Below are 14,339 nucleotides of genomic sequence, written 5' to 3'. Positions count from 1 at the left end.
GTAGAAAGGGGGTGAACTCAATCGAGTGGACACCACCCGAAATAAAATCCGGCCTATATCACTGCTTAATAGCAAACTAATTTTAGTGCATTCCTGCAACCTGCAAACCTCCAAATTATCCTGGTAACTTTTGAAACCTATATTCTTAAGGTGTAGGATAAATATACCTATTAAGGTTAAATAGGTTAGACTCCTTAGGTCAAATATGTTCTAATAATGTTTATTAATTATTAATAAAACTGGAGATACAAGTTCTTATTTGTTATTTACACTTGTGTGCTTAAATAAAATAAATTTGAATTTGATTTGTTAAGAGAAAACTATACTTCCTAACCATCCGTTAAAAGTTCTAATATTTAAAAGAATCGCTTTTATTTAACAGCGATTTTATTTTAAAACTATCGTTTAGATAAAACACCACACTATCTTCTTTAATCCTGGCAGCTCTACAACTTTCCAATAAAACACTCGTCTTCCTAACCACTTCTTTCCCATTTTTTTCAGTATCTTCTTTAAGCTTAATTCCAGCACTTTCCTCCTTGGGTGTGTACTTTTGGACAGATTCGCCCTTTGGTAGAGTTTTGCATTTATGGTGCACTTGTGGAAGTGTACCGGACCATCGTTTGGCTGCCGACCTTCTCGCCTTTGATGTTTGTATGCTTTGAATCAGCTCCAAAATTTCTAGGCGTTCTTCGGCTGGCAAATTTAAAGCTGCTTCTTGAAACATCTGAAAGAAAATAAATAAATTCATATAGAAATCCATGAGATTATAGATTAAGGCTATATTAAATAATAGCTAATAGAGATTCCTCTCATGATTGTCAGTACCCAGATGTACCCAGATACAATACTTGGGATGTGAACTAAACGAAAAATAGGATCAGAACCTACAAATAAATCGACATTGAGATAGCCAGAAGTGCTTTCATTAAGATGAAAGCAGTATTATGCAATCGAAAACTGGGAATAGAAATTAGAACTAGAGTATAGAGATGCTATACATTCTCTGGTCTTTTATATGAGGTTGAAGCCTGGACAATTACGGACGCAATTGAAAAAAGACTTGGCAATTTTGAGATGTGGTGTTGTAACGATGTTATGATCGTTTAACAGTTCGAACTGTGGGAGTGTCAATATTTGCGCATCCACTTCTACAACAAGACGACGAAGTGGGATTCAGAGCGGCTATTTAAGGCGTGTGAATAGCGGAATTAGACAGTCTTGTAGCTAGCGCTCTAGTCTCCCTGACTCGCCGGTGTAGTGAACCTGCGAGCCCACCTGGACAGAGAGATTTCCGTAGTGAGGATCGTACTCTGTCCTTAACCAAGCGGAACCCATCGGTATTGTATATTGAACATTACCGTGGATCTGCACAGAGCTAACCCGGACAGAGACATTTCCGTATTGAGGATCATACTCTGTCCTTAACCAAGCGGAACCCATCGGTATTGTGTATTGAACATTGCCGTGGGTCTGCACAGCTGAATATTTTATTTGTGAGTGCGTTCAGAGCTCCCGCTGAATTCAAGCGGAAGCGAGCATAAGTATGCGTGTGATCGACTTCACCTATTTCATTTCTTTATTAGTAATAATTAGTTTCTTTTTTTTTATAGACGTTCGCCGGGGAGTTCATTCATCGCGGGACCCAGACGGGGACGTAGAATTCACTTTATTTTTATTTATTGTACATATGCTAAATTAATAGATTTATTTTTTATTTTAACCTGTGTTTTACTGAGTCTGTCGCCCCGAAAGAGCTACTTATCACAAACTGGCGCCCGAGCAGGGAAAATATCGAATAATGTGAAAAATATCATAGACACAATACGTAACAAACACGGAAACATTAAGAAAGACTAAAAAAGGAAAAGAAATACTTAACACTATAAAGGAAAGAAAAATGAACTACGTTGGTCACATACTAAGAAAGAAAAAATATGAGTTGATGCGATTGGTTACACAAGGGAAAGTGGAAGGAAAAAGGAGACTGGGGAAACGACGCACGTCTTGATTGAAAATTCTATAGCAGTGGAGTGAAAAAAACAACAATAGAACTCTTCAGAACTGCTGCAGACAGAGTAAAATGGACCGTGATGAAAGAAGCCTACTTCGGGAATTAGTGTCACTGTGCCCGTTCTTGGTTTTTTCATCAGACTCCTTGCATGCCCTCTCCTAGTATTGTTATATTCAAACCTAAAACTCCTTCCTATTTCCTCACTACCTACCAACCCACATAGGCTATGGAGTTAGGTTATATAGAGTAAAGAGCAGTAGAGAAAAATAAAAATAGCCAAAATTCTAACCTCTGTTAAGATATGCATTTGAAAAAATAAAAGAAGTGAGATTAGCGAACGTAACGTTTTTATTTATTTTATTTAACTTTTTAATAAATTTAAATAAAATGGACAATTTTTCAAGAATTAATTCTGATGATTTTAATAAAAGATTCTTCTTCTTCTTCTGCTTCCTATCCGTTTCGGATGTTGGAAATCATATTGGCAATCATGACCTTGCTCGCTGCTGCTCGAAACAGCTCCGTTGAGGTTTTCTTAAACCATGTTCTTAAATTCCGCAGCCATGATATTCTCCTTCTACCGGGTCCTCGCTTACCTTTGACTTTACCTTGCAATATAGACTGCAGCAGGGAGTAACGGTGCTGATTTCTCATAACGTGGCCCAGATATTGCAATTTTATGCGTTTGATCGTAAACACAATCTCTGGTTCCTTCTTCATTTTTTCTAGAACTTCCTTGTTCGTGATCCTTGCTGTCCATGATATTCTCAGCATTCCTCTATAAAGCCACATCTCAAATGCTTCAAGTTTTTTAATAGTGGTGTCTGTAAGCGTCCATGCCTCCGCCCCGTACAACAACACAGAGAAAACATAGCATCTCAAATGTCTCATTTTTGTATCTAGGGATATGTTGTGACTTTTGAAGATGGCGCTCATTTTGTTAAAGACCGTTCTTGCCTTTCCTATGCGGCACTTTATTTCCTGTACATTGCTCCACTGTTCGTTTATAATAGTTCCCAGGTAGCAATACTGTTTTACTCGCTCTATCTGCGTCCCATTAATGTATAGATGAGCCCCATTTATATTCTCCTTGCTGATAATCATTTGTTTCGTTTTGTGGGTATTAATGTTTAGTCCGTACTGTTCACTGTACTCGTTTATTCTGTCCATTAGCCTCTGAAGTCCCGCTAAACTATCTGCTATCACCATGGTGTCGTCGGCATATCTAACATTGTTTACTCTTTCACCATTTAGAAGGATGCCTTCGTCTATCCCATATTGAGCCTCGTTAAAAATTTTCTCTATCTAACTCCACGTAGTATTTTTATGTGATCTGTTTCTTCTACGTTAATTTTCATGTATGCGGTCTGATTCCAGTATAGTTCTGAAATTATTCTGAGGTCTTTGTCACCCAGGTCTGCTTCTTTTAAAATGTTTATCATCTTTTGATGTTGAACTCTGTCAAATGCGTTTTCATAGTCGATCAAGCACGCGTATACGTCGCAGTTAACGTCCCTGCATCTTTGAATCAGTACCTGTACTCCGAAAAGTGCCTCTCTGGTACCCACTGCGTTAATGAAGCCGAACTGTCTGTCCGATATTTGTTCCTCGCACTTCTTATAAATTCTTCCATGGATGACTCTAAGAAACAGTTTCAACATGTGGCTCATTAGGCTGATTGTTCGATATTCTTCGCACTTTTTAGCCCCCTGTTTTTTAGGTATCGCTATGAATTCTGATTCTAGCCATTTATCAAGGATGATTCCTGTATTGTATATTTTATTGAAGACAGCCGTGATCCAATTTATTCCTTCTTCCTCCAAGAGTTTTAAAAATTCAGCTTCGATATTATCAGACCCTACAGCATTCCTGCTTTTCATCCGTTTTATTGCTTCTTCTACCTCGGATTTAAGTATGTCCGGGCCCGTCATCCTCTCTGAAAATGGATGCCTATAATCCGTTCTTTGATCTTGAAAAAGTGTCTCCAAATATATTCTCCATTTGTCTTTCATCTCTTGGGTGTCAATGATTAATTTTCCATTGGTGTCTATGAGTTTCATTTGTGTTCGCTTTTTAAAAGTACCCGTTACTTCTTTTACCTTTTTGTGTACATTAAAATTGTCATGCTTGGCTTGTAGTCTTTCTATTTCTTTACATTTCTCTATAGCTTCTTTTTCTTTAGCTTCTCTTATTTTCCTTCTGATGTAAGCCTGCATTTTTTTATATTCATCTTTATTTCCTTTAATTAACCTTCTGCGTTCCATTAAGTGAAGGATTTCTGGAGTCATCCATGATTTCTTCTTTGTTTCTTTGTTTGGTTTTAGCAGATCTTGTTTAATTTTCTTAATTATTTCGTCGAATTGATTGATTTCTCGTTGGATGTTATTTTCTTCTTTTAGTTGTTTAACTTGGTTGTTAATATATTCCCCCACTTGCTTTTTAACTTGTTATAGCTTGTTATCTTCTGCGAATATTTCTAGTCTGTCACCTCTTTCGTTTCTTTGTTCTAACCCAAAAGGTCCGATTAGAAACGTTTTCCGTTCGGCCCCAAGTTTTGCATTGAAATCCCCCATTATGATGCTGACTTCGTGTTTAGGTATTCGTTCTAATATATCCTTTATGCTTTGGTAGAGAGTCTCTACTTCCTCGTCGTCTTTATCTGCAGTGGGAGCGTATATTTGTATTATGTTTACATTCACTGGATTGGCTCTTATTTGCAGTAGTATTACTCTGTTGGACACTGGGACAAAATTTAAAATACATCTACTAATTTTTCTCGTTATTATCACACCAACTCCATGCTCTAGTTTTCCATCTAGTGACCCTGAGTAGAATATTCTGTGATCCTTTTTGTCAATGCTTCCTGTTCCGGGCCATCTCATCTAGCTTATTCCCATTATGTCAATGGTCATTCTTTCCATTTCCTGAATGGCATTGTCTATTTTTCCACTACTTGCCATAGTTTTCACATTCCATGTGCAAATTTTTAAATATTGTGGTTTTGCTGCTTTTTCTTTTTCATAGCTACTCATAACTGTCACCCCCGGAGATCCGATTGGGGAACTTACTCCGGAATCGTATTTGGTTGTGAGCATTACCATATATGATTTTATACTAGGACTACTCAATGGAATCTTTAATGTAGTGGTTGTCCTCGGCCTTCTACATCCTTATGATGTTGACCTCTACTGAGGTTCCTTCGCCTTTGGGGCCAGTTTCCCAACCCTCGGACAAAAGAGTGCCCTGTCACTTACCAGCTCATCCGCCCGAAGCCGTTGGCCAGTAAGTGGGGGATTGCTTATACCGGCAATCGCTCGGTGTAATTTTCGCCATATCTGGCTACCCTCACTTAGTTTAGCCTGCAGACCAATGCAGTTGCCCGGGGTGTGGCACGTGGAGCCATAAGTGAGAGTTAGCTGTCTTATGAGGACCAGTTATCAAGAACCATCTCCCGTCTATGACGCTCAATGTGGTCGTTCCGATAAAAGGTGCTACCTCTATAACACAACTCTACAATAAAAGATTAGGACAATGAAATCAACGAGTAAAACAAGCAGCAATTGAAGATAAACTATGCAAGTACTTGCAAAATAAAATAGTGAAATATTGTTCTGAAGCTATTTCCTTGTGGCATCTTAAAGTAATTACTCTTTTAATGGGAATAAGCCACAATTGAAGTTTAAAATAAGTTTATTGACAAATAAAATAGTGAAACACAGAAATATACGAGGAGGCTCGAAACAGAGCAAAAGGATTTTAAAGCGCACACATCAACAATTAATGTGAGAAGTTGAATTATCAAATTGAAAATGAGTTAATGGTAGTAAATTTTGCTTTTTTGAAACCGTTTATCGTTGTAACCGGTGGTACTGCAGCCAATTGACTTATTGTACATCTTTTGGTAACGTTCTGGCTAAAATTTTTAGTGTTACTTACGAAGATGGAACAATGGCTCTACGTCGGCTTACAGCAAAACAAGCAAGAAGTGGCTTATTGCATTTTGAGTTACTTTTATATTATTATGTAAGGTAAATGTACCCATAATTGACACAGTATCGATAGTTGACACATATGACTTTACATCCTAAAAATAAGAAAATCTTTCTGTGTAAACCTTTTCAAAATAAAAGACTGATCTATTATGCCATCTATTATTCAGTGGCCAAATTTATTACTTTCAGGTTTTAAATCTCACAATATGGCAGTCATCATTTTCAGAAATGTACATGCTGATCTGTATTTTTACTGAATTTCTTGTTAAAAGTGAGGTAAGATTTAAAAATATAAGTTTTCTTTACTTACGTAGTATTATTAATGAACTAATAGAGGTGTATATATATATATATTAATATATAATATATATATATATATATATATATATATATATATATATATATATATATATATATATATATATTATATATTTGTTGGTTTTCACTTCTCCATAGAAGTTTTTCATTTCTTTGCTAATGTAATGCTCCTCTATTGTTTTTAATATTTTTTCCAAATATTCTCTCTTTTTTGCCTGCAGATTCTTTAAGCTTTTTTCTTTTTTGTCTCATGTTCTGTAATTGTTTCTTGGGTTCTATTATTGTCTTTTTCCAACTTTGCTTTATTTCTTAGCATTGGTGCTCTTTAACATTCCTTGTTGAACCAGCCTACTTCTCTCTTCGCTCCTGTACTGCCTAAGCAAACATTAGCTGCTTCTGTCATTGATGTTTTGATTTGACTCCATTCTTCTTCTACTGTATCAGACATTAAGTTGTATTCCTCTAATCTTGCGTTAATCTTATTTTCTAACCTCTTTGCTTCTTGTTGGTCCTTAAGTAAGGCCACGTTATATATCTTTCTGTCTTTTAAAACATTTAGTTTGACAAGTAAATCTTGTTCTATGAACTTGAAGTTTGGCTATTACCAATATATGATCACTACTGTAGTCAGGTTGTGGAGTTTAGGGGTCTACATTGTAAAAATGACATGCACCCTATCCTCCATGCTATGGCATGCTGGATGAGCCATACAGTCTGTAGTCGACACCCCGAAGTATGAGCGGGAATACAAAGTGTAACAATACTCATACGTTTATGAAACGCACCTGGCGGATCATAGGGGCATTCACATTTTGCTCTTTTTCAACGTGTCTTGAGTGAAATGTCTTTAATCTTTCCTATCGGCCTCTCTTGGCTAACTCTTATTTTTTCCGACCCCGAGTGGCTATTACGGTAATCCGAGGGCGGACGGGTCACTATAATTCTGTCTACTACACTCTACTACTCTTCTCTCGACTAAGGGAGTAAACCCTAATAGAAAATCCTGGTCCTCCTGGTAGGGGGTTGGGACGTAGGGCCTGCTCCTCTACACCCGTGAAAAAATTCTAAAATCCAGCCTCGGAATACGGACGGGAAGAAACGAAGACGACGTAGCAAACGAACAAGGACTTTGAATATAAATACATGGAATATCCAAGGGTGGAGAACCAAGTCAGACGAAGTCATGGCAGAAGTAAAGAAAATAAAATCAGATATCACGGTTCTTACCGAAACAAAGAAAAAAGGCCAAGGTAGTGAAGACATAGGAGGTTTTATACCTATTTATAGTGGAGTAGAGAAAGACAAAAGAGCACAAGCAGGGGTATCAATATTGATAAAAAAAGACCTAAAAGGAAACCTGAAAAGCTGGGAGCAGATCAATGAGAGAATTATTAGAGTATCTATTACATGGAAAGGGCACTACCTCGAGATCATTGGAATATATGCTCCGTCAGAAAATGCATCAAAAGCAACTAAACAAATATTCTACGAAACTTTATCGGAACTCATTGAAAATATAAATAGCCGCAAAGAAATTGTGTTGTTGGGAGATTTTAACGCTTGGACAGGAACAAAAACAAATGACAAAGTCGTAGGAAAATATGGTGACGCTAAAACAAATGAAAATGGGGAACACTTAATCGAATTCTGTAAACAGCACTCTCTGAAAATCCTAAACGGATTCTACCAACATAAAAACATACATAAGTACACCTGGGTTCAACCAACGAGAAACACAAAGTCAATTATAGATTATGTCATCAGAAAACAAGAAACACACATACAAGTTGAAGACATAAGAGTATTAAGAGGACCGGAGTGCGGAACTGACCACTATATGGTAAGATCAAAATGTTACCTACAATATCGACCTCGGCTACTAAATCAAAATGACAACCAACTAGCTGAATCAAAACCCCTGGAAGCGAATCTACCTAAATACAATATTGATGCACTGCAAAACGACTCAACATTATTTTTATATAAGCTGCGACTCAGCCAAAAATTGGCAAACCTGATCTACTCCTCAGCCCAGAATACCTATAAAGAGATAATCAATAAAATCAATGAAGCAGCTTACGAAGCGCTCGGCCCAATCCAAAAGAACAAAAAGAATACTCCATTGTGGTGGACAAATGACATCGCCAATGCAGTACACAATAAGAAACAAGCATATCAAAAGTGGCTACAAACAAATGATCCAGATGATGGACGAACATATGCAAGATCAAACAGAGAACTAAAAAATTTAGTAACTAAAGCAAAAAATATTTCCTGGGAAAGTAAATGCGAAGAACTCAACAAATATATACGGTCAACAAGATCAAGAGAAGCATGGAAAATGGTAAAAAATCTGAGAACAAACAGAAAAGAAACGAGTAGAATAGATTTAATAGAAGAAAGATGTTGGATCGAACACTACTCACAACTTTTGACTGAAACAAGACCTTAATTCACGAACATCAGTTCAACAACATATGAACTGGAATTCAGTGAAGACGATGAAATAACGTACAGGAAGTCGAGAATGCAATACAAACTCTAAGGAATCGGAAGTCATGCGGACCACAAAGTATACCAAATGAATTATTAAAACATAGCCCACAAGTATTACGGGAATTACTGGAGTATGTCTTCACCTTATTCTATAATGGACACGACTTACCACCGGAGTGGACAAAAGCACATATTAACAACATCTACAAAAAAGGAGATAGAAAGAATTGTTCAAACTACAGGGGGCTAAGTGTTATAAATTCACTCTCAAGACTGTATGGAAAAATAATAAAAAACAAAATTGAAAAAGAGATGACAGATGTTGAAGAACAGAATGGCTTTCGTGCAGGCAGATCCTGTATGGACAGTATATTCTCTCTAAAGCAAGTTATCGAGAAAAGATTATCCCACAACCTTTCAACTCATATAGTCTTTATAGATCTGATAAATGCATACGATAGTGTACCACTTTCAATGCTTTGGGTAGCAATGGAAAAACAAGGAATAAGCAAAAAATATATACAAGCAGTACAACAGCTTTACAAAAATATGACGGCAAACATTAAAACTGGAAATAGATTAACTAGAGAAATTTCTATTAGTAAGGGCCTAAAGCAAGGCTGCTGCATAGCACCTACACTCTTCAAAATGTATCTAAATGATGCACTCTCAGTGTGGGGAAGAAAGTGCTGCAATATGGGCATCCCAATCGGAGATGATAGATTGTACACGATACACTTCGCTGACGACCAAGCCATTCTAGCTGAAGACGAGAGTGATGAGTAGGCTACATGCTTAGAAAACTGGCAGATGAGTATACCAAATGGGGCCTCACAATTAATATACAAAAAACTGAGTACTTAGTTGTAGGAGAAAAACCAGAAAGCCTACAAATCGAAATGGGAACTATAAAACCAAAAGACAATTTTAAATACTTGGGAGTCCAAATAACATCAAAAGCAGGAAGTAGCGAAGAAATACACTCCAGGATTGGCCAAGCAAGATCAGCCACCAGACAGCTACACGGACTATTATGGAATAAAAAAATAACAAAAGAAAATAAAAGAAGAATTTATAAAACAATAATAGAAAGTATTGGGCTGTACGGCGCCGAACTCTGGGAAATAAACCAAAGAAACCAATCAAAAATTAAGGCCATGGAAATGAACTACTGGAGACGATGTTGCCAGCTCACTAGACTTGATAGGGTGAGAAACGAAGATATTCGGAGAGAAATGGAAATCGATCTAGACATAATAGACACAATCGAAGCCAAAAGACTTAACTGGTATGGACACCTTCAGATAATGCCTAAAAATAGATGGCCAAAAAAAAATAGAAAAATGGACTTCGCCAACTAGAAGAAAACGAGGTAGACCAAGACGATCCTGGAGAGACGATATGGACGATGCAATGACCGCCAGAGATCTAACAACTGAAGATTGCTTCGACAGAAAAGGCTGGAAATTAGGATGCGAGAAGCGGCGCCAGCTGTAGAAGACTCGCTTGTTATATATATTATATGATCACTACTGGCATCTGAACCCCTATAACTTCTGCAGTCTCTGATAGATCTGGCATGTTTTTTTTTTCTATTAATATGTGATCGATTTGGTTTTTACTCTGCCCATCTGGAGATATGTACGTTACTTTATATATGTCTTTATGGTCGAATTGTGTACTGATTTTCTTCATTTTATTATCCATTGCAAATTCAGACTAAAAATATCTAAAACATAATCCATTACTGTAGCTTAATTATTGGTGCGTAAACAACTTTCTGTTGGAGTGTCAATTACTAGTACAGCTATATATCGGTACTTGACACTGGTGTCAACTACTGGGACAAGGGCGATTCACTTTATATCATGCATATTTTATACCTATTAGGTACTTATAATCAATACATAACTCTATTAATAGAAAAATATGTTTTGAAATGTTTAAAATGACTCGCACTAGTAGTTAACACGTGTTAACTACTACATCAAATGAGTTCCTTTCTAGGTTTTATCATGCCACCGATCAAAGATCAGATGTTATCTTACTCTGAAGAACAAATGGAGACCGCTTTAGCAGCTGTATCGGCCGGCGACGTCGTTGCAAAGGCAGAACAGTTGTTTAAAGATAAAGAAAAAATTGTAGTTTATTGGATGTTTTCGAGGGCTAAAGCCATATTTCCTGTTGGAAAAGGTTCGTTACTGGACAGTGTTCAACATTTCATCATACAGTTAAAAAGTAGCGCAGCGGACTGCTCAAAATCTTACTGTAAGCAGATCTTAAGTGAAAAAAGAAAATATCCAAAACGTAAAAAGTATGCGAAAACTTAAATAAAAATAGACATGGTTCCATTCTAAAGAATTCTTTCAGAATTTTTAATAGTGATAAATTAGCATTTCTCCTAAATCCGAAAGGAGGTAAAGTCCTAGCACGGAAAGAAGACAAAAGTGTTAACCAGCAAGTTAATAGCGAGGAGAAGGAATAAGTGGTCAGTTACCATCAACTATGCATGGTAGTGTTTAGGTACTACAGGATCCCAAAGGAAATTGCTATGAGTATTTCTTCGAACTGGGAAAATAGGAAAATCGGATTCTGGGTGGATGTCAGGTGAAACCTTTTTTGAGTTTATAGCGAATATTTTCCACCCTTGGCTAGTAGATACCAACATCAAGTTATCTGTTATACTTTTTATTGATTAACATGCTTCATATCTCACTCTGCATACTAGTAGGTTTTATGCAGATAACGGCATAATTCTTACGGCCTTTTTTCCAAACGCAACCCATTCGATACAGCCCATGAACGTTGCCATTTTTCGTATGAGTAAAGAGGGATGGAAAACTAGAGTACAGCAATGGCGAATTGACAACCACGAGTCTCCAATTTTAAGTCTATTTTTGTTCTTTACTAAATACGTTATTACAAGAGAGACCAACTCTTTCTATACTCCAAAATGAATTTGAAAAATTTGGATTAGTGCCTTTGGATTAGTACCATACCAAATGAGATAAAATCAAATAGCAAACTCTCTAATGATACTTGAAATCAAACTTTAAGAAATATTGAACAGCTATTTGCATGAAGATTGAAATATTTGGGAAAATAAATAGGAATAGAATGGAGATGTAGAAGATGCAAGAGTATAGAAAATGATAAACAGAAAAAACAGCTAAAAAATTCCAACAAATAAAATATATGACGTGACCACTATACAAACAATCGGAAGAAGCTCTCGCAGAATATGTCCAAGTCCAAGTCCTAGAAACGAAGTAAACGCAAGAATAAAATCAATCAAAAGAGAACATTGGGCTGAATTTATCAGCCACATGGACTACGACCTACATGGTGCCCAAAAGAAAGTATGAAAAATGCTTCGGAACAGGAAAAACCAGTTAACGAGTTCGTGCAGATCAAGGGAGTGCCTATAGAGACATGGCAACAGCATTTTAAGGAGCTATAGGATGCCGAAGAAACGCTGAATATAAACGAATACAAAGCAGATATAAGTGCTATAATCAATGACGAAGAGGTAGAAGCAAAGATCAAGAAGCTAAAAAACAGAAAATCACCTGGAACAGATGGTATACCCAATGAACTCTTAAAATATGGAGGCCCTAAACTAGTCTCAACTATTTAACAAAATGTTAAACGACACAGAAACACCAGAGGAATGGCATAAGAGCAATCACAATCCCCATACTTAAAAAAGGACAAAAAACTTGCCTACAAAACTACAGAGGAATAACCCTCTTAACTACAAGGATGAAACTTTTCACGAGTACTCTTAACGACAAATTGGAAAGGCAAATCACTAATGCTGACGAACAACAAGGTTTTACAAGAGGGCGGTCTATAACAGATGCAGTATTCACAATAAAACAAATAAATGAAAAAGCTATAGAGTTCGGCATGCCAGCGTATATTTGCTTTATTGATCTGACGAAGGCGTTTGACAGGGTTAGCCTGGTGGACATTCTAAATATATTAATAGAAAATAAAACACCAACCAATATAACAAAGATACTCCATAACCTAAATAACAACAATGTAACCAAAGTTAGAGTGCAACCTAAGAGAGTGGTATGGATGTACATCAAATGAACTTTTCAGAGCAGCCGTCTCAGAAGTCCGAATAGCTATGATGATTGCCGACCTTCGCCGCAGAGATGGCACTTGAAGAAGAAGAAGAAGAAAATACGCAGATGATGCAGCAATTATGATCTTCAGAGACAGCTCTTTCAGTTCTTTCAAATAATCCGCCAATTAAATATGACCATTTCTACCAACAAAACTAAAATTTATGACAATAGCAAAAGATCTGCTCAGATGTAAGTTAGTAGTTACGAACAACCCCATAGAACAGGTGATGCAATTCAGATATCTGGGCATAGATATATCAAGCACACACGACCCAGTAAATGACCTAAGAAGTCAGATCCACAAAGCATCCGCATTGTCGGGATGTTTGCGGGAGATAGTCTGGTCAAATCCGTATATGCGCCCAGATAGTAAAATAAGAATCTACTACTAATACTACTTGCATACGACCGATCATGAAGTATGGCATAGAAGTGCGCGAAGATACCAACAAAACGAATCAGATGCTAACGGTTGCCGAAATGAAAACCCTAAGAACAGTAGTGGACAAAACAAGAAGAAACAGGGTGAGAAATACATACGTCAGAGAGCAGTGCAAAATTCAAGATATTGTAAAATGGGGAAGGCAGCGTAAGAGGATGTGGTACAATCATGTAAGACGAATGGATGAGAATAGACTCCCAAAAAGTGCCCTAGAAAACAACTCGCCCGGTTCAAGACCTCCCGGAAGACCACCTAAAATATGAAGAGATAGTTGACAATCTACCTCTCAGGAAATTAACCAGAGGCAGCTTCAGAATTAAACAGATTGAAAGATCTCCAAGAAGTAGAAGAAGAAGACCACTATACCAAATACACATATGATATCCATCAAAAAATTACAGACACAAGCGCCGATTCCTTCAACTTCACATAATACCATTCAAAATATTAATGTGATTGAGTCAACGCTTTACTTTTAAGGTCCATATATTTCACGTGACGTTGATCTACCGAGTACTTCACAAATTAAGTACCCGTCAGTAACGACGCAAGCCTCTTCACCAAATGCCCCAAATGTTAAAATGCCTTTTTGAAAGAGTTCTCTATTGGCCCATCAGTGACCTCCTCCAAACAGTGGCAGGAGTATCATGAGAAAAACGAAAAAAGCTAAAATATAACATGATGACAACAAGCAAAAAAGAGCTAGAGAAAGGCGAGCTAAGAAAGAAGAATGTGCACTAATAAAAAGAAACAAAATAAAACAAAAGACAAGCAAAAAAAGAAAAACAAAGAGAACGTACGATATTTATATAACGAATACATTTTGGAATTAAAATGTAAAGTTCAGTTAGAACTAAATGTTTAGGATCCCAAGCATAGAAAATTGTTTTTAATAACTTCAAGTTTATTATAAAAGAAGCTAATTCATGAAGACTTTA

General features: G+C 36.8%; 1 protein-coding gene across 2 annotated transcripts in view; it reads right to left on the bottom strand.

Moving 5' to 3' along the window:
- Positions 1–210: 210 nt before the first annotated feature.
- LOC140432508 (uncharacterized) overlaps positions 211–14,339 on the bottom strand; it is an 83,423-nt gene continuing 69,294 nt past the window's right edge. Inside the window, exon 11 of one of the 2 annotated variants that reach the window (XM_072520433.1) lies at positions 211–727. In XM_072520433.1, coding sequence (XP_072376534.1) covers positions 350–727 — 378 coding nt within the window. In that variant the 3' untranslated portion in view covers positions 211–349. The remainder of the gene's footprint in view (positions 728–14,339) is intronic. The other variant, XM_072520434.1, reaches the window with a different exon arrangement.

The sequence above is a fragment of the Diabrotica undecimpunctata genome, chromosome 1 (assembly GCF_040954645.1).
Source record: "Diabrotica undecimpunctata isolate CICGRU chromosome 1, icDiaUnde3, whole genome shotgun sequence".
In the NCBI taxonomy this organism is placed as follows: Eukaryota; Metazoa; Arthropoda; class Insecta; order Coleoptera; family Chrysomelidae; genus Diabrotica; species Diabrotica undecimpunctata.
The sequence above is the reverse complement of the archived record's forward strand: the minus strand, read 5'-3'. Positions and strand labels throughout refer to the sequence as shown.